At 39.6% G+C, this 26,405-nt stretch overlaps 1 protein-coding gene across 1 annotated transcript in view; it reads left to right on the top strand.

The window, feature by feature from the left end:
• The first annotated feature begins 10,126 nt into the window (after positions 1–10,126).
• The window catches only part of SNX14 (sorting nexin 14), a 74,676-nt gene continuing 58,397 nt past the window's right edge, over positions 10,127–26,405 (top strand). The window contains exon 1 of the mRNA XM_081829360.1: positions 10,127–10,436. Within this exon, the coding sequence (XP_081685486.1) occupies positions 10,236–10,436 (201 nt within the window). The 5' untranslated portion in view covers positions 10,127–10,235. The remainder of the gene's footprint in view (positions 10,437–26,405) is intronic.

The raw sequence follows: 26,405 nt of genomic DNA, 5'->3' as shown, positions 1-26,405 counted from the left end.
CAACCTGGAGGTCTCACCTTTTCCTTTCCACTCCTCTCTCCCATGAAAAACGGCTCCTGTTTCTTGTAGTCTTGTAAGTGAAAAATTAATATGAGCCTCAGTTCTTCATCTTTTCTACCTAAATTGTGAAACTTAGTATGAAAAGTGCTACTTTTAAATGGACCTAGGTAGTAAAATACAACAATATGTGTACATTATCTTGCATTTTTTAGAAGAAACTATCTTAATCTGTATTACCACATTTATGTTAATGGCTCGTTTAAAATAAATTGTCTAGGAAAAGTTTGAATAAGTCCTACTGGAAAAGAGAACAGCACCTAGCATGCTAAAAGGGTACATAGGAGACGTTTTGTGACTAAAGATGCAAGTTTAGTGACATTCTTGAGTGGGCAAATTTTGAAGGCCTTTTGGGAATAGTAAAATAGGTTTTGTCTTAGCATACAATTTCTGAACATTTAAAAAGAAACCATTGAGCAGTATTTTGTTTTTCCATTTATATTTAACACAGCTACCTTGGTGTGTGCTATTTTACCTGGTAACGACTAAATTCCTTATTTTGGTAGAGATCTCTCAAACCTACCTTTTCCAGATTTGACGGGAGTCCGTGTTAATTGTGGAATGTATTCTTTTATACTTCTGTTACATGCTCTGCTGATTAGAGTCTAAATCCTTTAAAATTTTTCCACATAAAGGCAATTCAGGTATCTTAGATCAGTTTGGCTATTCTTAAGGACTGCTTCCAGGTATTAAAACATTAGGTTTTATGATATTATATATTTAGTTGATACCATGGGAGAAACTGACTTTTGAGGTTTTTGGACACATACCCCCCCCCCACCCACATACCCCAGGAAACTGAAGAGGAAAATAAAGCTTAACTCTAGTATACCTAGACCCGTTCAGTAAAATTGGACATACAGCATGCTAATCTCTTGTATTCGTATGGCTTCCTCATTCTAATAAGCTTGATGTTAGCATGTGTGTGTATTTTTTTTTTTTTTTTTTAAGATTTTATTTATTTGACAGAGAGTAAGAGACAGCGAGAGAGGGAGCACACAAGCAAGGGGAGTGGGAGAGGGAAGCAGGCTTCCCGCCGAGCCGGGAGCCCGATGCGGGGCTCGATCCCAGGACCCTGAGATCATGACCTGAGCCGAAGGCAGATGCTTAACGACTGAGCCACCCAAGTGCCCCAGCATGTGTGTGTATTAAATTTACAAAAATATAGGTTGCTCAACCAAATTGTGTGCATTAATACAGTCAACAATTTCAGTGATTTAGATACTTCCTTTTAATTCCCAGTAGTTCTAGGTGAAAAATAAAAACAAAATATTTCTTCCTAATCATTGAGACATCTAATGAGGGTACTATGTACAAACACAATATAACCTCTTTGTCCTGGATAAAAGAGATACTAAATTCTGATGTTTTTTCCAGCTCTCAACATTTTATAAGGTACAGCTTTTGGTTTTGGTAACATTCCATCCAGAGGATTTATTACTTCCTTTCATTCATACTTCTGTGAAGGCTTAGTTTCACAAAATAGGAAATGTTAAATTAAAAGTCTTCATTCATACTGTAATTAACAGGCAATACCTTACATGTATGAACATTTTCTGGAATATTTTTGTGATCCTTACTCTTTGAGGGGAAGAGAGTAGGATGCTTATTTCTCTTAGAGGTAGGGAAATATTGAAGTCTGTCTATATTCTGAGGAAGAAAACTATATCAAGCCCTATATAGTTCATAGGGCATTATTCAAGTTATCCCCAAATTCCCTAAATTACTGTGTTAATATTACACTAGTATGGAGGCAGCCTGAATCATTTAGATGTCAACTATTTGAGCAACATGGATCTTATGTGGTAGTAACTATGTTTTTTATTTTTTTAATTTTTATTTTTTTAAGATTTTATTTATTTGACAGACACAGCGAGACTATGTTTTTTAATCTTTAGAATTAGTGTTCATTTATCTCAAGTCTCTTAGTTCTGTAGTTCTAGGCAAAACACATTTGCTGTAATGCTAATATAAATGAACCTGTTCAGGAAATAAAAGGCCACATAAGTGCTAAACCAACCTCCCAAATTTGCTTTATTGCTAGTAGCTCAAACGTTTTCTAAAAATTGTAGGGCTAATATAATCCAAAATAGCAAAAGGGTTCACCATAGCACCAGCAAATTGCCTCCCCCACCCTCCTGCCCCAGTAGAAACTCTGCATTTTTCATTATCAGGATAAAGCATTTTGCACTTTTTTCTAGGTAGCTTGGTGGTTTGGAATGGTACCCTTTTCGATTGATTTTTCTCTCCCCTCTATTTTAAAGAGCTGTTCACAGGATATCAATAGCCTGATATGAGAATTATTTTTTTAAAAAGCTTTGACCTCTGAGTTGTTACATTGAATTCTTGGAAAGTTTTTTTGTTTTGTTGTGTAAGGTTCTCTAATCTCCGATCACCTCGTACTTACCTGTCCTTATTTCCCTTTTTCTTCATTTGTACTTGTTTCCTTCATCTCATCTACATTCACAGCTTCATAATCACATCTATGTGGACTCCTGTTTTACTGTCCAGGCTTGTTTATTTTCTGTGTTATGTGCAGATCTGCATTTCAGCTGTTTGTTGTACACAGAGTGCTCTGCTGTCAGTGATTGTGTCAATTTCTCTTTTCACATCCAGCTGCATTGATCATTTACCATTACTGAATAGGCCTGAAATGTCCTCTCTCACCAAGTCCTAACCTACATTCTAGGACGTTCAGGTCTGACTGAAAATTTAAAATTTTGTAATTTGGCTCAACCTTCTATTCTTACCTTTCATTATATATATCTGTAAACTGCTTGCCTTGTCTATCTTTGGCTCACTTTTCGTTCTACACCCCCAAGCCAACCCCTCAAACAAAACTCCACTTCAGCCAAAATACTAAAGTCTTCTTGCTGTAGGTACTTTAAAACTATCAACAAAATATCCCTCAGGAATATATACAGTTAGGAGAACATCAAAATAAAACTCCTGCCTTTGGCTTTCTGGAGTTTAAATAGGGCTACTAGGTAATTTTTCTTCCTTGTGCTATGGGTTTAAATTTACCAACCTCCGGGCGCCTGCGTGGCTCAGTCGTTAAGCGTCTGCCTTCAGCTCGGGTCATGATCCCGGGGTCCTGGGATCGAGCCCTGCATTGGGCTCCCTGCTCCGAGGGAAGCCTGCTTCTCCCTCTCCCACTCCCCCTGCTTGTGTTTCCTCTCTTGTGTCTCTCTCTGTCAAATAAAATCTTCCAAAAAAAAAAAAATTTACCAACCTCTACTTAAAGGTAACTTTAGGTGCAAAACCGTGGTTTTAAAACATCTGGCCACATTTGGAAATCTGAGTTTCGGGGCACCTGGGTGGTACAGTGGGTTGAGCGACTCTTGGTTCTGGCTCAGGTTGTGATCTCAGGGTCTTGGAATCGAGCCCTGCGGCAGGATCTGTGCTTAGTGGGGAGTCTGCTTGAATTTCTCTCCCTCTGCTCCCCCCACCCCCCCTCGCTCGCTCTCAAATAAATCTTTAAAAAAAGTCTGATGTTTCAATGCTTTGTAATTACAAGAAGAATCTTAAGGATTATTTAAATTATATATTCATTTATTGCTATTCTTCAAATTCATTGTTAACTGTATGTGTTAATTGCAATTTCCCATCCTCTACCATGATCAATAACAGTTTAATGTGCTGCTTTACACTGGGAAAAAAACAAAGTTATGAAATTTGACAGGGGTGAATATGTAAACAGGATTAAACCAATTTAAGAATAATACACGTGCTATCAATCTTTGAAAACTCAAGACATGAAAAGGGCTACTTCTATTTAGATAGGGATATTTCTTGGAGAAGATTTCTTCTTAGCCCCAAGAAATAAAGTAAGCTAATCTATTTTGTTATTTTAACTGGAAATAGAGTTGCTCTCTGAACATATGGGACCAAGTTCTTAATTACACTGAATAAACAAGGCTATATTTCAAACTTCACAGTTGAATAGTAGAGGCCAAATGACTTTTTGATAGTGTTAAATAAATTCTAATTTAAAAAAAATTTTATGTTTTAAAGTTTATGTGAAACCTATAAATTTAAAGAAACGTAAATTTAAACGGTAACTGCCTTTCAATATATAGGGGAAATTTTCCAATAAAGTTTTAAAAATAACTTCCAAAATTACCTTTTCTACTTGGATATACTGTATTTTTTTTTTTTTTAAGATTTTATTTATTTGACAGAGACACAGCGAGAGAGGGAACACAAGCAGGGGGAGTAGAAGAGGGAGAAGCAGGCTTCCCGCAGAGCAGGGAGCCCAACGCGGGGCTTGATCCCAGGACCCTGGGATCACGACCTGAGCCTAAGGCAGACGCTTAACGACTGAGCCACCCAGGCGCCCCGGATATACTGTATTTTTTATTTTATTTATTTATTTGACAGCACAAGCAGGGGGAGTGGCAGGCAGAGGGAAAGGGGGAAGCAGGCTCCCTGCTGAGCAAGGAGCTTGATGCGTGGCTTGATCCCAGGACCCTGGGATCATGACCTGAGCCGAAGACAGACGCTTAACCGACTGAGCCACCCAGGCGCCCCTGTATTCTTTCTTTTCTTCTTTTTCTTTTTAAAGAACATTTTAAGTAATCTCTATGCTCAAAGTGGGGCTCAAACTTAACAAATCCAAGATTGTGAGTTGCATGCTCTATTGTCTGAGCCAGCCAGGCACCCCAAGTTTATTTTCTTAGAGCTAGTCTCAGATTACCAAAATTTTAAGGCTGCTTTTTAGGGAAGATAAAAATTGATTTTTAATTCTTTGGTAGCAACCTTCCTAGAATTGGAATTGAAGTAACAATATTAGTGATTTTCACAATTCTGAACCAAGCCTAGTTGCACGGTGGTTTATAGGTACCATATGAAAATGCTTTTGTTTTTATATTTTAGTGAATAGCCTACCTAGAGGTAAGGGGAAGGATGGCGCAAAGCCTTTCCAAAATACTTTCAGAAGTTACTGAAGTCAATTGAAAGCTATATTTAAACACCTGAATACAGTTAGCATTTTTCTTTTTATGAAAGGAAACCAGTGTCTCTGTAGTTAATACGAGACATAAGGTGGAATGTTTTACTTATTTAAAGGGTAAGTTTAAAAGTAGACAAGAGAAACATTGGCCGTCTTATTCAATATAATGCTGGTGTTAGAATTAAAGTGCCTTTTCCAGTCTTTAATATTTATCAAACAGGCAGGTGAGTGTATTTTCAGTTTGTAATCAGTTATGAAATAATTGACATTTTCTGAAGTTATGACCAACTACCTAGTTCCATGAAAGTGAGGTTTGAGAGGATGGTTATTCCATCATGTCTTATAAATAAGATGACAAACATTAAATGCTTTACTTTTTTGGTGCTAAGGTGTAATGAGACTTGCCAGAATTCTGTGGTCAAAACAGCTCTTTTACCCAGATAGGATCTATTTGAGCCATTGATTCTATAAAGTTGTAGTCCTTCATATCTTCCCATTGGAGGTTTTACATCATGGCCACGCAAAAAAAGGGGGGGGTAAATATGAAAGTAATACCTGCCTTTAAAAAAAAAAAAAATTATCAGCAAGCACACAAGCAGGCTCCCTGCTGAGCAAAGAGCCTGACGCGGGACTCGTTCCCAGGACCCTAGGATCATGACCTGAATCAGAGGCAGATGCTCAACTAACTGAGCCACTCAGGCCTTCCTGCATTTTTAATTTCTCAAACTCCTACCTGTAAAAATCCCTTAATGCTCTTCCTTGAATTACTCTCCACTGTAGTTCCTTTTTTGAAAATCAAGGAAAGGAACATTTCTTAAGGCAGTTTAGCTGCTCCTTTAACAGATGTTATATCCAGAGGTTGATACATAGGGGTAAGTTGTGGGGGGAAGAGGGCATTATGAAATGTAAAGTTAACACTGGGGCGCTTGGGTGGCGGGTGGTTAATCGTCTGACTCTTGGTTTTGGCTCAGGTCATAATCTCAGCGTCATGAGATCGAGCCCCATGTCGGGATCCATGCTCAGTGCAGAGTCTGCTCGAGATTCTCCTCCCTCTGTCCCTCCCACTCATGCTCAGTCTCTAAAATAAATCTTAAAAAAGACTAAAAATAACATTACAAATGCCACAAAAAGGTAATATGAACCTTGATGCTTTGGGACACAGTGGGGGGAAAGCAGGTTTGGGTATGCCAATCCTGTTCCAGGAGAGCATGTTCCAAATTATAGGAGGCATCTGAAAGGGAGAGACTGAAATGAGTCCTAAGGGTAATGTGTATGTATTCATCTATCCTTTTCCTGATCCACTATGCCATGCAGATCATGGCCCTCAACAATTAAAATTTGGTGTATATTCTGGGTCATCAGAGTTAAGTAGGCCTAATTACTGGGATTCAGGTATTCAACACCATCTTTTCAAGCTCCTGTACCAATATAAGCAATTTGTGCAGTTTGCTGGTGGGGTTGGGAGAATCAGTTTTAATTAGAAGCATTTTAAATACTTAACATTCCCTATTGCGTGACTTGTGAAAATTAAGTGAAAGCAGAGGTAAATCCTAGTCTTTGCTTAAATTACTGTCCCCACTAAAGAAAATTTTTCTTTCCCATCTTTTGTCATTAAAAAAAAACTATTACTATTACAGCCTTTATATATAAACATGACCTGTATTATACATTTTCATGTGTCACATGTCTCCACTAGATTGTAAGCCTTTGGAGGTCAGAAAAATGCATCTAAATCATTGTATCTGCCACCACATCTAGTACAGTGCCTTATATTTGCTAAATCAATAAATATTCGTTAAAATAATGGAGCTTTTATTGGATGGTAGTATAATGTTTGAGCCCTTTAGATGAATGCATTATCAACTATTTTTTACTCTTTATAGTTTGAAGATGTATCCCTGGCATACACAGTAATTGTGGCATTTATCTAAAATTTACACATTTAATTGTACTGGCTCTCCGCAGCTAACAGCTACTCCACAGTCTGGAGTAGCACTGTCCAGTAGAAATATAATGTAAACCACTTATGTAATTTAAAAATTATATTAATAGTAAAATTACATTAATGTAGCCACATTATAGAAATAAGAAACAAGATTATTATTTTTTAGCTCATTATTTCTAAAAATCACCAACATTTTTAATTGTTTTAAAAATTGAGACCATTTATATTCTTTTCGTGTGAAGTCCGGTGTGTATTTTACATTTACAGCACATGTCTATTCAAACTAGCCACATTCTAAATGCTCAGTAGCCAGATAATGGTCAGTGGCTACTGTATTGGACACTGCAGGTCTAGAACTTTAAGGGCAGGCAGTGAACCTCTTTGGACCTATCTCTTATTAGGTATCAGCTGTGATTTCAGGTTATTGTCACTTTAGGTTATTATCCAAATAAAGGTAATTGGTTTGTCTGCTTTTATCACATTCATAGATTCATACAATAATTTAAGAAAAATTTTGTATTAAGCGTTGTATGAAGACATTTAATAGGCACTTTCCACCCAACTTAATCTCTAAAACTACTGAAGAGAGATCTCTGTTTTAGAGTTGAGGATGCAGGGGTTGAAGTAGATCAAGTTAACTGCTCAGTGAAATACAGAAGGTGGAGCTGGTTTCAGAATCAGGATTGATTGTGGATATCCCTTATCCCTGTCATTTTGGGTTATTATCCAAATAAAGGTAGTTGGTTTGGCTGCTTTTATCACATTCATAGATTCATACAATAATTTAAGAAAAATTTTGTATTAAGCATTGTATAAAGACATTTTTAAATTTTTTTTTATTTTTTAAAAGATTTTATTTATTCATTTGAGACACAGAGATACAGCATGAGCAGTGGGAGAGGCAGAGGGAGAGGGAGAAGCAGACTCCCGGCTGAGCCAGGAGCCCAATGTGGGGCTCGATCCCAGGACCCCGGGATCATGACCTGAGCTGAAGACAGACGCTTAACAATCTGAGCCACCCAGGCGCCCCGTATAAAGACATTTAGTAGGCACTTTGCATTTAATAGGCACTATCCCTGCTTGAAGTTCAAAACTTAATACAAGTTTTTTAAGAAAAAACTTCAAGCTCTGTGTATGTGTTAAAGTAGATACTAGACCATAAGGTTAATGAGAAAACATCTAGTAAAGTAAAAAGTTATTTTATTTGACGAGGTCTGTATCAACAGTAAATTTTTTTTCTTGCTTTAGGTGTGGATTTTAAATAGCTTTTCATAGCAGAAATTTATTTTTGCTTTTCCCATTTCTAAGCATAATATGAAAATTTAAATTATTCTAATTGCCTCTACTGAGAAACTCATATGGGAAGAAGTCTTAAGTTGGATGTCTAAAAATGTCTAATTTGAACTGGAAACATTTTATCTTTGAAATGTACTGGTTCTCAGTGCAAAGTTGAACAGTAATTTCAGAACAAGCCTTTAAGGAAATAAAGTATTTAAACAAAAAGGACTGGCAGTATAACTTCACAGAAAAGTTTAATAAAGTAACTTGCCCTAGTATTACTCAAGTACATAGTAGGCCCTTGATACATGTAGATTAGTTCAACATACACCTTTTATACTTTAGTGTACCCTAAAATGTTCATATAAACAAGGGGTTCTAGATTAAAGATAATTTTAAAAAGGCTGCAAAAGTGAAATCAGTATACTAAATATTTAATTGTGTACCTTAAAACATTAAAAAAAAGCACTAAGTTTTCCAGTGATGTTACACAGTATTTTAAATGGTTTAATAAGAAATGGTACAGCATATTTGTGATGTTAGTTTAGACAATACCTAATGATGAGGACCAGTGAAATGTTATATACCACTGTGGAAAACCATTCTAGGAAGAAATTTGACAGTATCTTGTTCTTACCCTTTGATCAAGCAACTGTATTGATGTTGATCCTAAAAAAATAATTAGAAATGTGTATAAATTTACAATAGAAAATGGTAATAATCATTATAATGTCAATGAAATTAAATGGCATTAATAGTTTAAAGACAGACATTCTGAAGGAAAATAATGCATCATTGAAGATGATCTGTGTATTCATAATAACATGGGAAAATATTCATGAAAGCGTACATGCACCATTTTTTTTAAAAAACTAATTTCTGAACGTATCCGTTCTGCACTTTGGAGGGTAAGATCTTAAGGAAATAAAAATGACGCGCCGGCTCTGGGGTTAGAACTACTTCAAATCCCGGTTTTGCTAGCTGTAGGATTCTGAGCAAGTTCCTTTACGTCTCAGTAATCTAGCTGTGAATTGGGAAAATCAGAGTACCTCCATCATGAGGTGTGGAGGTTAAATTAAAGTGTTTAGCGCGCCGCCTAAATAAATGTTAACTTGTTACGATGTCTTCCTGCATTTCTCAGAGTAGCGGAAAATAGGAAATTAAAATTCAGAAATAGGATGACTTAAGCGAAAGCTCCACGAGGCAAAAGGGATTTAACCTAACTTGCCAATTTGCCTTGTCCAAACGCTTGGGATTTTGATTAGGCCCGCGAGGCCGTGGTGACCTGAGCTCTACCTTGCTCCTGAGCGCGCAGAATATGCTCTCGCAGGGGTGGCGGCCCGGTGGGTTTGACTCCCGTATTCCAGGGATGTTTTACTCACCCCCCCCCCCCCCGCCAAGCCAATTAAGGACTCAGAGTCGTCCCCTGTTCTCTCCCTTGGGCGTCGCGTAAAGCTCGACCTGTGCCCATCCGGAGCAGAGCCTACGTTCAGGAGGCGTGGAGAGTGGCGGGGGCTGCGACCACGCACTCCATCCCTCCGCCGGCTCGCGTCACAAAGACTACAGTCCCCAGCGGGCCTCGCGAGCTCAGGATGTCCCGCAGGCAGGGCCCGGCGGCTGCGCGGGGCTGTAGTTTCTCCCGTGCTCGGGCACAACCTTCCTTTTCTCCTCCGCGATACAGGCGGTTACTGGCTGCTGCAGCTTCCCCCCGATTTCCGAAAAAGGCTCCTCGCCAGTGGAGTCCGGCCCCTCGTAGGAGAGAGCGCGCGACCCTGGCCAAAAGGGCGGAGCGGGGCGACGCGCTGGGCCTCGCGCGGGGTGACGACCTCGAGCACGTCGTGCGGCAGTCCCCTCGGCCGGCAGCCGGAGGGGAGGGGGCGGGGGCTGCGCACGCGCGGCGGGGCCTTGGGCGGGGCCTTGGGCGGCTGCAGCCTGCGGACAGTCCGCCGGTCCGCGGCTGTGTGGGTAGCTGCCCGGCCGGCGGGGCTGAAACGCGGGAGGTTGATGGGGGTGGCCTCGACCTCGGCCTCAATCTGTAGCAGAGCTTCGGCCACGCCAACGGAGATGGTATCCTGGGTGAGGACGATGGGGGAGAAGCTGAAGCAGCGGCTGCGGCTGGACGTGGGACGCGAGATCTGCCGCCAGTACCCGCTGTTCTGCTTCCTGCTGCTCTGCCTCAGCGTCGCCTCCCTGCTCCTCAACAGGTAACGCCGCAGCGCGGAGCTGGCGGGCGGCTGCTCTTCGAGGCTGCGGACGGGGGCCCGTGTTACTTCACTGTGTGGAGACCGCTCGGGGCTGCGCCGCTGTGGCGTTTGCGGCCGGCTGCGAGGCCTTGGGAACAGCGGCCTCGGGGAGCTGGGCGGAGCGTCCGGGCCCGGAAGTGCGAGCGGGGGTGGGGTGCGTTCCAGTGCCCCCTTTCCTGAGGCCGGGTCTCCTGAGACACCTGGCCCCGATTCTTACCTACTTTTCACCTGTTCCTTGAACCTGGGGCTCCCTCATCGCTGTTTTCCAGAGGAGTGAAATCTGTATGTGCGTCCCAATTTGAGACCTTGCAGGGTCGGTCCAGTCAGCTGACGAAGGAGGGTTCCAGGTCTTGTAGCAGCCCCGGTTTTAGGCTGACTCCCCTCGTTCTCACCACACGCATGCGCACACACTGCACGCACAGTCTTCCAGCCGAAGGGCACGCACAGGCCCACACAGTCTTACAGCCAAAGGACGCACACGCACGCTCACGGTCTTACAGCTGAAGTGCACACATCCACACACACGGTCTCTAAGCCGAAGGGCGCGCACGCACGCACACGCACGCACAGTCTGACAGCCAAAGGACGCACACGCACGCTCAGTCTTACAGCTGAAGTGCACACACCCACACGGTCTCTCAGCCGAAGGGCGCGCGCGCACACAGCACGCACAGTCTTACAGCCGAAGGGTGCTCACACACAGTTTTACAGCCCCATGGCGCGCGCGCGCACACACAGTTTTACAGCTGAAGCACGCACACAGGCACACCCACACTCTTACAGCTGAAGGGCGCACACGCACAGTCTTACAGCTGAAGCGCACACACGTACACACAATCTTAACAGCCGCAGGGTGCATACGCGCTGTCTTACAGCCGAAGGGTGCGTGCGCACACACATACAGTCTTACAACTGAAGCACATACATGCTCACAGTCTTAGAGCTGAAGCGCGCAAGCACAATCATGCAGTCGAAGAATGCACACGTGTGTGCACACATGCACACGATCTCGCAGCCCAAGCACACACACTTTCACAACTGAAGCACCCACACGCACACAGTCTTAAGCTGAAGGACTCACAGTCTTTTTTATTTTTTATTACTAAAGATTTTATTTATTAGCGCGCAGGAGCAGGGGGATGGGCGGAGGGAGAGGGAGAGCAAACTCCCCACTGAGCAGGGAGCCCCACACGGGGCTCCATCCCAGGACCCTGGGATCATGACCTGAGCTGAAGGCAGACCTCAACCGACTGAGCCACCCAGGTGTCCTCACACACAATCTTGTTGCCGGAGCTTTTCCCAAAGGGTGGTTGGTTAAAATGGATGATCGTAAAGATTTGTTGAAGTCAGAAAGCAAAATAGTACCTATCTCAATATCTCTAGAATATTCCAAAAGGGAAGATTGAAAGTTAAAATTGATAAATTCGGTTTACATTTTGAAATGGGAAGGTCCTGTCCCTGAAATAAATTTATTTCCTTCAATTAGCTATTTCCAGAAATGGTAACGATGAAATAGGTAGAGGAGAACTTTTCCTTCAGATTATTTCCAAATTGCTCTTGGTGGAAAGAAGTCTGAGACACTTGTCAGCAACGGCATCTGCATGATATTTTTTCTGATGTTTTGAACATGAAGCCATCTCTACTCTTAATTTTGGGGTAGTTGATCCCTGAGGAGAGGAATGGGAAAACATTCGCCAGGAATTTGGTGATTTAATTTTGCTCTAAGGTAACCATTTCCTGTGACTGTTGGAGTTGAATTTTTTCCCTACCCATTTTGCTTTCTTGTTAGTTGACTCTGGGTTAATATATTAGGTTTAAGTAGCAACTGATATTTTACTGGAAAATGTGCTTTGATTGTGATAGTAAGATGTTTGATTTTAGAAATATGGAGGAAGGGGAATCCTTAACAGAGTGGAAATGAGTTATTAAATACTTACTTGCTTTCTGTCATCTGGAAGGTATTCTAAGCTAGATGAATAGCTTTAGTATGAAAGATAGGTAAAAGTTCTGTGATTAGTAAGTTTTGTCCAGGAATTCTTAACCTATCTCTTTTGGTAGATGGGTCAGTTTAGGTGTCCAAGGTAGGACATGCAAGATCAGGTTGAACTAGATTTCTGAGGTCACCTACTTAATTATAGCATATAGTGTTCTTTGTTGTTAAGAAGTCATACGATACCATCTGATCTCTGCCCTGTATCTTTATTTGTATTATGCAAAGAAAGAAGGATGTAATACATAAACGTTATCTCTGAGTGGTTGGATTTATGAGTGAAATTGTTTTTGCATACATTTTTTTGTATTTTCTTTTGTTACTGTTGAAAGCAGCAAAAGTGACCTTAAACATGATAGAACTGTCTTGACTAAAAGAATGGTTAGGGGCACCTGGGTGGCTTAGTCGTTAGGCATCTGCCTTCGGCTCAGGTCATGATCCCAGGGTCCTGGGATTGAGCCCCACATCGGGCTCCCTGCTTAGCGGGAAGCCTGCTTCTTCCTCCCCCATTCTCCCTGCTTGTGTTCCTGCTCTTGCTATTGCTCTTGCTATCGCTATCGACAAAGTATATAGTGTGCTTTTCAGTGTATTGTGTGATTTTCTTTAGAACATGTGTGTACATTCATATGTACATACAAAGATGTATGTTTATGTATGCTTTGTCTGTCTCTGGAAGATTGTTATATAAGAAAATGTGGTCCCTTCTGGGAGTGGGGAATATGAGGCACATTTATTCAGAAATTAAAAAAAAACATATATATAATAAAAGTATTAGGGGTATAATGATGAAATTTGAAATGAGAAGATAGGCTTAATGCATACCATCAATAAGTGATTTCTTGGGGCACCTGGCTGACTCAGTCAGAAGAACATGCAACTCTTGATCTTGAGGTTGTGAGTTTGAGTCCCAAGTTGGAGGTAGAGATTACTTAAAAAAAAACTTAAATGATTTCCGGGCACCTAGGTGGCTCAGTCGTTAAGTGTCTGCCTTCGGCTCAGGTCGTGATCCCGGGGACCTGGAATTGAGCCCTGTGTCAGGCTCCCTGCTTGGCGGGAAGCCTGCTTTCCCATCTCCCACTCTCCCTGCTTGTGTTCCCTCTCTCGCTGTCTCTCTCTGTCAAATAAATAAATAAAATCTTAAAAAAAAAACCTAAATGATTTCTACACAGGCATTTCAACAGTTAGTTTTTAGAAATAACTTTAAAAGAAATTTTCAATTTAAAATCTTTACTGGTTAGTATGGAGATTTGGAGCTTTCCTTCTATATGGTTAAACTTAGAATAATAGTCTTTTTCAAAATTATTTTAAAAAATTTCTTTTAAATTTTATTTTAAGTGGGTTCTACATCCATTGTGGGGCTTGAACTCATGACCCTGAGGTCAAGAGTCACATGCTCTATCGACTGAGCCAGCCAGGCACCCCTGAGATTAATTTTTTCTCTTATAGTCTTGAAACTTTAAATCCTAAAGCTCTTTCAAGGTGTTATTTAGTATATAAATTTTTCTTTCAAAATGAATTAAGATCATGAATCTTTTTTTTTTAAAGATTTTATTTATTTGAGAGAGACAGAGATAGCAACAGAGATAGCGAGAGAGAGCAAGAGCGAGCAAGAGTGGGGAGAAGAGGGAGAAGTAGGCTTCCCACTGAGTAGGGAGCCTGATGCGGGGCTTAATCCCGGGACCCTGGGATCGTGTCCTGAGCCGAAGGCAGACTCTTAACTGACTGAGCCACCCAGGTGCCCCAAGATTGTGAATCTTATCTGTGGAAAGATAAATAGCTATAAGTTTGGGCTATTATAAATGATTTGTGGGATGAATAGAGTAGCATACTTTATATATTTCAAATAATTTGTGAAATCACTGTTACAGTATTGTTAGGGAAAGCAAGGAGCATAGATACAATTACATTTACTAATGGTAGTGTTGAATATTTCAGTGTTATAATAAGGAATATTTTAAGTTACATGCTAGTAATAATAATGGTAATAGTAATAATAGCTAACTAACACTTTGTGTTTTGTTTGGCCCAGGTGTAGTATTAAGAGTTTTCTTTGATTATTGAGGCAATTTATTGTTGTGGTTGAAAGTTTTGAATCTGAACTTCAATGTAAGAATTTTATTCTGCCTCCCTCATTAATCAGTTATGTGGCTTTGGATAAGGGATCTAACTTTTATCTGTCATAGTGCTGTTATCTGTAAAGTGGGGGATAATACTAGTACCCACATTATATGATTATTTTGATGATTAAAGGGTTAATACATCGGAAGTGTTTTGAATGGTGCTTAGGACGTAGAACATACTCTTATTAAATGTTAACAGTTATTTTTGTCTCATTTATTCTAGCACCCCAGTAGACTCCCTTGTTAGTAACCTCAGTTACCATTGATCAGTTTTGCTTGTTTTTGTATTTCATATAAATGGAATTATATGGTCCTCTTGTATCTAGTTTCTTTTTCTTTTTTTTTTTTCTCTCAACTCTTTTGAGATTTGTCCATATTGTTGTGTATGTCAGGGCTTCAGTCTCTTTTGTTATTGTGCAGTATTTCACTGGGAATATGACATAACTTTGTTTAGCCATTCTTCTGTTGAAGGGCATTTGACTTGTTTACAGTTTTTAGCTATTATGAATAATGCTGCTATGAATATTCTTATATATATTTCTTTCGATAGATTTATTTCTTTTGGGTAGATGCCCATGGATGGAAATGCTTAGTCATAGTGTATGTGTTTGTTTAACTTAAGTAGATACTGCCAGATAGTTTCCCAAGTAGTTGTACTAATTTACACTCCTGCCAAAACATTTGACTGTGCCGTCTGATATTGTCTGTAGGTTTAATTTAGTCATTTTAGTGAATAGAGGTAGCTCATTGTAGTTTTAACTAGTTAATTGTAGCTTAATTGTTAGCTGTAGTCATCATGTTGTACATTATATCCCTAGTACTTATTTATCATCTTGGAAGTTTGTGCCTTGACCACCTTCCTGCAATTTCCTCTCCCCTATGCTCCACCTCTTGTAACAAGTCTGATCTCTTTTTCTGAGTTTTTTTTCTTAAGATTGTACATATAAGTGAGATCATGCACTATTTTTCTTTTTTTCTTTTCTCTATTTGACTTATTTCACTTACCATAATGCCATTAAGGTCCATCCATGTTGTCCCAAATGGTAGGATTTCCTCATTTTTTATGGCTGAATAATATTCTTTTGTGTGTGTATATATATACACACACACCACAGCTTCTTTGTCTATTCATTTGTCAGTGGACACTTAGGTTGTTTCCATATTTTGGCTGTTGTAAATAATGTTACTGTGAACACGGAGGTGCAGATATCTTTTTGAGTTAGTGTTTTTGTTTCCTTTGGATATTTTCCCAGAAGTGGAATTGCTGAATTATATAGTAGTTTTATTTTTAACTTTTTGGAAATCCTCCAAACTGTTTTCCATAGTGGCTGTATCAGTTCACATTCCACCAATAGCACAAAAGGGTTCTCTTTTCTCCACATCCGTACCAGCATTTGTTATTTACTGTCTTTTTAAAAAATACTTTTAATTTTTTAAAAAAAGATTTTATTTATTTATTTGGCAGAGAGAGAGAGCGCGCACAAACAGGGAGCAGCAGGCTCTCCGCTCAGCTGGGAGCCCGATGCGGGGCTTGATCCTGGGATCATGACCTGAGCCGAAGGCAGATGCTTAACCAACTGAGCCACCCAGGCACCCCTATCTCTTGCCTTTTTGATGGTGGCCATTCTAACAGGTGTGAGGTGATATCTCATTATGGTTTTAATTTGCATCTTCCTAAATGACTGTGATGATGTTGAACATCTTTTCATGTACCTGTTGGTATTTCATATAACTTCTTTGGAGAAATGTGTATTTAGGTCCTCTGCACACTTTTTTTTCCTTTTTTAACCAGCAAAATGGGTTTATTCAGGAATAGTAGAGCAATGGGCAATTGCTATGGGAAACCAGAGACAAGCCTGAAGATCAAAGGAGAGGAATGTAATTTAATAGAGAAAAGGAGGAAGATGGGAGGGTCTGCTTTGAATAAAAGTCCATTGGAAGAAAGGGACAATGCAGGGTGGTGGTGGTTTCTCATTGCTTGAGTTGTGGTATATTCTTATTGGCTGGGCTTGTTGCTGTGCAAGAAAAATTTCTTCCCCTTGCTGGAGTACTAAAGTAGGCTTCTTCCTGTTGAATTGCAAGGTTGTCCCGAGTTGTATGAATTCTTTATGTATTTTGGATATTAACTCCTTATCACATATATGGTTTGCAAATATTTTTTTCACATTTCATCCATAGGTTGTCTTTTTACTTCATTGATGATTCTTTATTTTTTAAATTACCACAACTGGCTTACATACACTTATAACTTAGTATGTGACAGGCTATTCTAAGCACATTTGTGATCTTATTTAATCATCGTAACAACTTTGAGTTAGGTATTATTACTACCTCATTATATAGTGGACCAAACAAGACTCAGAGAGGGTAATTTGCATTGTGTCATAGCCAGAATTTGAACCCAGACAGACAGACTCTAGGATATCATATATTTTGTTCCCAAACTTCTAAGTTCTGTTTCTTCTCTTTATTTTTCTCTTCCTATAACAGTACCAGATTTTTTTTTTTTTTTTTTAACAATAGTGTTATGTTTCACAGTGTGGTTTTATATCTGCTAGGACAAATTCTCACTCTTGGCCCTTCTTATCCAAAGTTGGCATAGCTCTTTTTAAACCTTTATTTTCGGGACACCGGGGTGGCTCAGTAGGTTAAGCATTTGCCTTCAGCTCAGGTCATGATCCCAGCGTCCTAGGAACGAGCCCTGCATCAGGCTTCCTGCTCAGCGGGGAGTCTGCTTCTCCCTCTGTGTGCTTGTGTGTGCACTCTCTGTGTGTCTCAACTAAGTAAATAAATCTAAAAATAAATAAGTAAATAAACCTTTATTTTCCCTATACATTTAGAATGAATATATTAAATTTCTCAAAAGATTGAGCTGGAATTTTGATTGTAGTTTCTGGTTGTTTATATATTGTCACATAACAAACCATCCCCAAAATTTGTGGTTTAAGTTAACAACAACATCTTATTTGCTCACAGAACTGTAATTTGGGCAGGAGTTGGTGGGTATAGCTAATTTCTATTCACTGTGCATCATCAGCTGGGCACCATGAGGCAGGGGGCTAGAAAAGTAATTGTTGGCTTCTTCATTCACGTATGTGACAATTGATGCTGGTTGTTGGCTGTGATCTCAGAAAGACTATAGGCCAGAACCTGTACATATGGTGTTTGCGTGTGGCTTTTTTCCCCACCATGGTGCTGGCTTACAAAGGTGAGCATCCTGAGAAAGGGAGCCTGCCGGAAGCCATATCCATTTTATGACCTAGTTTTGGAGGTTAGGTAGCTTCACTTCTGCTACATTCTCTTAGTTGTAGTGTTATTAAGGCTATAACCCCTATTCAAGGGGAAGGAAATTACATTCCTGTTTTTGATGTGAAGAGTGTCAAAGAATTTGCAGTAATATTTAATACCACCACAGTATTATTAATTTGTGAATTAATCTGGGTAGAATTTATATCTTTACTATTTTTAAAGGTTTCATCCATGAACATAAATAATCTCTCCATTCATTCAGATCTGTTCTTGTGTCTTTTTAATCACCTTTTATGCATTTAAAAAATGTTTATTATGGAATATTTTAAACATACATAAAATAAAAATAGAATTGTATAATGAAACCTGTTAAGTATCTGTCACCAAGCTTAAAAAACTATCAGCTCAGGTCAAATATCACCCCCCCCTCAATTATTTTGAAGCAAATCCTGCAGGACATATTTTATCTATAAACAGTAAAAATTCCAGTATGTGTCTCTTAACAGATAAGTCCTTTTTTTCTTCCATAACCATAATACCACTTCACATCAGAAAAAGGTAATTTCTTAACATGATCAAATATCTATTCAATGGTCATATTTCCCTGAATTTGCTAGAATTCCCCCCCATCATTTTATGATAAAAAAATTTTTAAGCATACATCAGTGTATGAATTTATAATAGATGACCAGTTATGTACGGCCTAGATTTTACCGCTAACATTTTACTATATTTTCACATGCTTTATGATGTTTCTATTGCTCTATCCATAATTATGAATCTTATTTGTAAATGGCTTTTTACAGTTAATCAAATTAAGATCCAGATATGGTCTTTTAATTTGAAAGTTACCTCCCCTCCCCATACATCCCACCTTGGTTTTTTTTTTTTTAATTTTATTTATTTATTTATTTTTATTTTTTTTATTTTTTAAAGATTTTATTTATTTATTTGAGACAGAGAGAATGAGAGAGACAGAGAGCACATGAGAGGGGATAGGGTCAGAGGACGAAGCAGACTCCCTGCCGAGCAGGGAGCCCGATGCGGGACTTGATCCAGGGACTCCAGGATCATGACCTGAGCCGAAGGCAGTTGCTTAACCAACTGAGCCACCCAGGCGCCCAATTTTATTTATTTATTTGAGAGAGAGAGAGAATGAGAGAGAGCACATGAGAGCGGGGAGGGTCAGAGAGAGAGGCAGACTCCCTGCCAAGCAGGGAGCCTGATGCGGGACTCGATCCAGGGACTCCAGGATCATGACCTGAGCCGAAGGAAGTCGCTTAACCAACTGAGCCACCCAGGCGCCCCATCCCACTTTGTTTTAACCTTGCAATTTATTTGTTGAAGAAACTGGGCCATATGTTTTGTGGAGTTTTTCTTTTCTTTTCTTTTCTTTTGTTTATTTTTTTAAAGATTTTATTTATTTATTTGACAGAGAGAGACAGCGAAAGAGGGAACACAAGCAGGCAGAGTGGGAGAGGGAGAAGCAGGCTTCCAGCTGAGCAGGGAGCCTGATGCTTGATCCCAGGACCCTGGGATCATGACCTGAGCTGAAGGCAGACGCTTAACGACTGAGCCACCCTAGGCGCCCCTGTGGAGTTTTTTATAGTCTGTAGTGTTGTGGGTATGTTCTTTTCCCTCTCTGTTCCCTGTGAACTCATTGTTAGATCAAGAGATATCATTGTTTTGATTTTTTTTTTCTCCTTTAGTCTATGATGGTGTAGATTTAAAGATAATGAGCTATTTAAAAACACGCTTTTCTTATGATGTATTATTTTTTATTTTATGATACGCTGCTAGTTTTAGTTAACTAATATTTTACTAAGTATTTCATAAGTAAAATAGACCTAATGATTTTCTTATATTGTCTTTATCTGATTTGGGAATTAAAATTATATTAGTCCTGGGGTGCCTGGGTGGCTCAGTCGTTAAGCGTCTGCCTTCGGCTCAGGTCATGATCTCGGGATCCTGGGATCGAGCCCCGCATCGGGCTCCCTGCTCAGCAGGAAGCCTGCTTCTCCCTCTCCCACTACCCCTGCTTGTGTTCTCTCTCTCGCTGTGTCTCTCTCTGTCAAATAAATAAAATCTTAAAAAAAAAATACATTAAAAAAATAAATAAAATTATATTAGTCCTTTTAAATTAGCAGCTTTTCTCTCTCTCTTTTTTTTTTTTTCCCCTGAAGTCATCTATATAGGATAGGGATTATCTGTCTCATTACAGTTTGGTAAAACCATTTGGGCCAGGGTCTTTCCCCCCGCCCCAGCCATGTCTCTGATTACTATTTTAATTCCTATAATGATAATTGGTCTATATAAGTTATCTAGTTCTTCACTTACTAATTTCTAGCATTTTTGTCTTTTTCCAAAAATTTATGTCCTGTAGGTTATCCAGTTTATGAACTAGTTGTTCATAGTTTAATTTTTCATTTCAGTTTTAGCTGTCATTATTTCTTCTTCATTCTGTATTTTGTATATTTGTATTCTCTCTTTTTCTTTTATTCCTTGATCTGTCTTGCTAAAACCTTGTCTTTTTTATTAGCTCTTGATTATGAAAATTTCCAAGCATACATAGAAAAAAGAGAGTACAAGGAACTTCTAAGCACCCATCACTCAGCCTCAACAACCATCAATATTTTACATATTTGAAAAATATCTAATCTTCCTCCATTTTAAAAATCACTTCTACACAAAGCCATAACCTTAAAAAATTAACAGTAGTTGGTTAATATCATCTAATAACAAGTCCATAATCAAATTTTCCTAATTGTGTAAAAATTTGTAGTGTATCTATACTAATCAGGATCTAAAATAGGTCCACTCATTGTATGTGGGAGCTACATCTCTTAAGCTTTTGTAAATCTCTTCTAATTTAGAGTCAGAGTTGGCAAAAATTTTTCTATTAAGTGTCAGATAGTAAATATCTTAGACTTTGGGCTGCATCAGGTCTCTGTTCCATATTCTTTTTTTTTTTTCAAAGAACCGTTAAAAAATGTAAAAACCTCTCTTAGCTTGAGAGCCATACCAAAGCAGGTGGCATTTGGCCCACAAGCCATAGTTTGTTTACCTGGATCTAGAACATTCCTCCTTACCTGCGTCTCTCCCCTCTCCCCACCATTGACTTGAAGAAACTGGGTCATTTGTTCACACTTTAGCTGTTAGGTTCCTCATGGTGTCTTTTTTTTTTTATCCTTACCTGCATATTTTTTGTGGACAGGGTGTTCAGTTTATAAATTTGATTAGATTTAAATTTTTGTGTGTGTGCAAGAATACTTTGAAGATGCTCTGTTCATCTTATTGTATCACATGAGAGGATAATTCTACATAAGATGGAGTTGCCTTACTTTTTGTGCATTTGGGTAGTGACAGCTAATACTTTGCCCAACAAACTTCTTTTGTTTTACCATTTATTTATTCCCTGAGTTACTTCGTTATAGGTTGCAACATGGTGATTTTCTCATTTTTTCATTCCTTGTATATTTTAAAATTTGAATTCTTTTTCTCTCTTTTTTTTTCTTCTAGAATTGCTTTACTTCGCCTGTTAGGTCTGTTTAGCTACAGTAAAGTACAGCTCAAATTGGAAAAGGAGGATAAATCCAATTAGAGCTTTGCTTATTTTATTAATTTTTCAAAAACCGAGCTTATATTTGTTATTTCCTCTTGTCATTGTTGTTTGCTTTATTGATTTCTATTCTTTATTGTTTCCTTCCTTTTTATGTGTTTGGATCCTGTTTTCTTCTCCAGCTTTCTGAATGCTTAGCTTCCTGGTTTTAGTATTTGTCTCTGATTGATGCAGGGTTTCTCAGTCTCAGCACTATTGATAACTTGGGTTAGATAATTTTTTGTTGTGAGGGGCTGGCCTGTGCATTGTAGGATATTTAGCAGCAGCAGTCTTGGTCTCTAGCTACTTGATGGCAATAGTGCACTTTCCCTTTCCCCCTCTCCACGGTGACAATCAAAAATGTCTGCATATACTGCCAAATGCCGCCTGTGGGGCAAAACAGCCTTGGTTGAGAACCACTGGATTAATGCATTTAAGGATATAGATTTTCTTCTTAAATAATACCTTAGTTATTGCTTGCCTTAGTTAAAGCCCACATGTATTGCATGTAGTATTTATTGTCATTCAGTCTAAGGTCTGTCATTTGATCTACAGGTCTACAATTCCTAATCTGTAATTCTGAAATCAAAAGCTCTGAAGAAGTAACTTTTCCCTTAAGTTTGTACCAATTACATTTGATGACAAAACCTGACCTGAATAGACATGAGACTATAGTCTTTCTTTTTAAGATTTTATTTATTTATTTGACAGAGAGAAAGAGAGAGCACAAGGAGGGGGAGTGGCAGGCAGAAGGAGAGGGAGAAGCAGGTTCCCCGCTGAGCAGGGAGCCTGATGTGGGGCTCAGTCCCAGGACGCTGAGATCGTGACCCAAGCTGAAGGCAGATGCTTAACTGACTGAGCCACCCAGGCGCCCCTATTTATAGTCTTTATTTCTGACTTAATTATTTCTTATTGCTTTTATGTTTTGCTGCAGAAATGTTAATATCTAATTATGGAGTACTGCATTAGATCTCATTGGGAGTGTTAAATTATGTATGAAATATGTACTATATAACTGTTCAAAAATCCTAAAAATTCTGAATTCTGAGTCATGTCTGTCTGGGTCAAAATGAATTTTGGTAAGCAGCTGTGAACAGGAATTTGATAATTTCCTCTCTGAAATACCTCTATAATTTGAGTTAGTTTCCAAGTATAAGGTTTTTTTTAAAAGCTTGATGTCAAGTATGCTATTTTGGTTGGAGTGAAGTTTTGTATACAGGAATGAGAAGAGAGGTGCCTGGCTGGCTTAGTCATTAGAGCCTGCGAGTTGTGAGTTCAAGCCCCATGCTTGGTGTAGAGATTATTTAAAAAAAAAAAAAAAGGAATGGGAAGTAATAAGAGTAGAAAAGTGAACTGGGGCCAGATCAAAAGGGACCGTAAAGGTTTAAGGGGTTTTTATTTTGTTCTGCACGCAACAGTAAGACCAGGCAATTCATCTGGTTTGGTGCCTCAGCCTTTGTCTCACAGCTTTTATATTTATTTGGTCACTGTCTGTAATAGGTAAGCACCTCTAATCATCCATCTTCACCTCTTCTTACTACTTGGTGCTGTATATTTCCCAATTCTGAACTCCCAGGTCTTCTGTAATCCTTTCTATTCCATACTGCATTTGGTAAATTGTCGTCAGTCGGAGAACTGGGATGGATGTGGAACTCAATTGTGTGCTTCCTTTCTCTTAAAAATTATAGTCCTGTATTACCTATTGTCCGGTGCCTGGAAATAGTTACTATGTATGTTTTTTTGTTTATTTGTTTGTTTTCAGTCAGAGAGAGAGACAGTGTGTGAGAGCACAAGCAGGGGGAATGGCAGACAGAGGGAGAAGCAGGCTTCCGGCTGAGCAGGGAGCCCGATGCGGGGCTCAATCCCAGGACGCTGGGATCATGACCTGAGCTGAAGGCAGCCGCTTAACCGACTGAGCCATCCTGTTTTATAGTTGTTTATGGTGGGAAGGCAAGTCTGGTACCAGTCATTCTGTCGAGGAAGCAGAAGTCCTTTACTCCTTTGAAACCTATGCCATTTGTCTGTTTTCTCATTGATATCAATCTCCAGGTCATTTGTGCTCATCTATAGACGACTTTGTTTTGTGGCTTATAGACTTCCTCTCCATTTTAAATCCTGTCATCATTCTAGGTGACTTCAGTGCTTGTGTGAATAACCCACCAAATAAATATTCTATTGTGAGGTGATTCCTCTTTAGCTTCCCACTTGGATCAACATATGGTAGCCCTTGTTATCACCAGAAAGAACTCTACCTCTGAAATCTTAAAAAGCAAGTATCCCACTTGCTGACCGGCTGCTTCTCTCAGTCAGTCAGTCACACTGTACCTGCTCCTTGACTTCTCAGCCTCCTGACTCCTTTTCTTTCTATTTCTTCTCCTCTGTTTTTACTTTCCTATGCAGTTTAGAGTTGGTCTAGCTTAGAATCCATGGTCCATCACTTCAACTACTCTATTGCCAGTATCCTTAACTCCCTTCTATCGCACTCACCTGACAAAATTCAAATCTTGGATCAGTGATGCTGCTTGCTTTTTTAGTGTTTATATCCTGGTTACTGAATGATGCTAGAGAAAATCCCAAACCTGTAAATTTAACTCCCCAGCAGTTCCTTAGAATACTCTTTTCTTTACTTCTGCCCAGCAGCTCTTTCAGAACTTCCCCAATCTGCTAGAACTTCTGATATTGCCACATTTGCCTTTCTCTCTCAGCATTTCCCGTTTCACTTAAAGGACATCATATTGCTTTTAATCCTCACTACTGAATCTACAGGATAAGTGCATTCTCATCCATTTATTCTTTCTCTCTGGTATTTGGGAAGAGTTATCTCTCCCTTGTATAATTTTTCTTCTGTTTAGGTTCTGAATCCCAACTACTGCTATTTTCTCTAGGACATTATTAATTCAATTAGCTCTTCTTCTCCTATGTCTTTTTCTCTTATCTCCTAATATCCTGTCAACCTTTAAATATGATTAGGTTTTACTAAACATTTTTAGTCATTATCTCTCTCCAGGCACAACCTTAGCCTGCTCTTCCTTTAAAAAGAGAATTATCCACATTTACCAATTCACCTCTTTTAGTGGGGGAGGGGCAGAGAGAGGGAAAAAGAGAATCTCAAGCAGACTCCCTGCTGAGTGCGAAGCCTGACATGGGACGACTCGATTTCATGACCCTGAGATCATGACCTGAGCCAAAACCAAGAGTCCGATGCTTAACTGACTGAGCCACCTAGGCGTCCCCCAATTTCACTTTTTTACCTTCATTTCACTCTTTAATCCACTGCATTCCTTTGGCATTCTACTAACTGCTTTTGCTGGTTCATCAGTGCCTTTTTTTGTTGCTAAAACTTCTCATTCTCACTTAAATTTTAAAATATTTGATTGGGTTAACTACTTCATCCCTGTTGAATTTTTTTTTTTTTTTTACTTTGACAACCTTTATGACTTGATTCTTTTTTTTTTAATTTTTTAAATTTTTTTTTTAAAGATTTTATTTATTTGAGAGAGAGAGAGAGAGAGCATGAGAGGGGGGAGGGTCAGAGGGAGAAGCAGACTCCCTGCCAAGCAGGGAGCCCGATGCGGGACTCGATCCCGGGACTCCAGGATCATGACCTGAGCCGAAGGCAGTCGCTTAACCAACTGAGCCACCCAGGCATCCCTTTTTTTTTTTTTTTTAAAGATTTTATTTATTTGGGGCGCGTGGGTGGCTCAGTTGTTAAACATCTGCCTTTGGCTCAGGTCATGATCCCAGGGTTCTGGGATCGAGCCCTGCTTCCGGCTCCCTGCTCAGCGGGAAGCCTGCTTCTCCCTCTCCCACTCCCCCACTTGTGTTCCCTCTCTCTCTGTGTGTCTCTCTCTCTGTCAAATAAATAAATAAAATCTTTTTCAAATAAAATCTTAAAAAAATATTTTCTTTATTTATTTGAGATAGGGAGAGAGAGAGAGAAAGGGAGGGCATGAGCGGGCGGGGGGAGAGGCAGAGGGAGAGGGAGAAGCAGGCTCCATTGAGCAGGGAGTCTGATGCGGGGCTAGATCCCAGGACCCTGGGATCGTGACCTGAGCTGAAGGCACATGTTTAACTGTCCAAGCCACGCAGGCGCCCCTATGACTTGATTCTTTTTTTTTCTCCCAGCTCTTCTAATTAATAGATTCCTTTATAAATTTCTCTTGCTCTGCTTATTTCTTAAATGTCTCTTCTTTTTTCATTCTGCAGCTCCTCCCTGGTCATTTCATTTACTCCCATGACTTCAGTGATCTTTTTGTGATAATCCCCAAACTTTTTTACTTAGCTCATATTCTCTGCAGAGATTTAAACTAGCCAGTATTTAATTGCTCATGAAACATTTCTATTTGCCATTTTTCTTAAGATTTATTTTAGAGAGAGAGAGTGAGCGAGTGTGAGAAGGGGTAGAGGGGGTGGGAGAGAGAGAGAATCTTCAGCAGACACTGAGTGAAGAGCCTGACTCCGGGCTCTATCCCACCCAGGACCCTGAGATCATGATCTGAGCTGAAAGAGTCAGATACTCAACCAGCTGAGCTACCCAGGTGCCCCAATTGCGTGCCATGTTTTAAGATACTTGAAATTTAGTGTGCCCAAAGAAAACTGATTTCTTTATTTTTTTTTAATTTTTTATTCTTATATTATCCCCATACATTACATCATTAGTTTTAGATGTAGTGTTCCATGACTCATTGTTTGTGCATAACACCCAGTGCTCCATGCAGAATGTGCCCTCCTCAATACCCATCACCAGGCTAACCCATCCTCCCACCCCCCGCCCCTCTAGAACCCTCAGTTTGTTTTTCAGAGTCCATCGTCTCTCATGGTTCGTCTACCCCTCCGATTTCCCCCCCTTCATTCTTCCCCTCCTGCTACCTTCTTCTTCTTCTTCTTTTTTTTTTTTTCTTAACATATATTGCATTATTTGTTTCAGAGGTACAGATCTGAGATTCAACAGTCTTGCACAATTCACAGTGCTTA

Source organism: Leptonychotes weddellii, chromosome 8 (genome assembly GCF_054177405.1).
Source record: "Leptonychotes weddellii isolate Sample4059 chromosome 8, ASM5417740v2, whole genome shotgun sequence".
In the NCBI taxonomy this organism is placed as follows: domain Eukaryota; kingdom Metazoa; phylum Chordata; class Mammalia; order Carnivora; family Phocidae; genus Leptonychotes; species Leptonychotes weddellii.
This window is presented reverse-complemented; position numbering and strand designations above follow the sequence as displayed.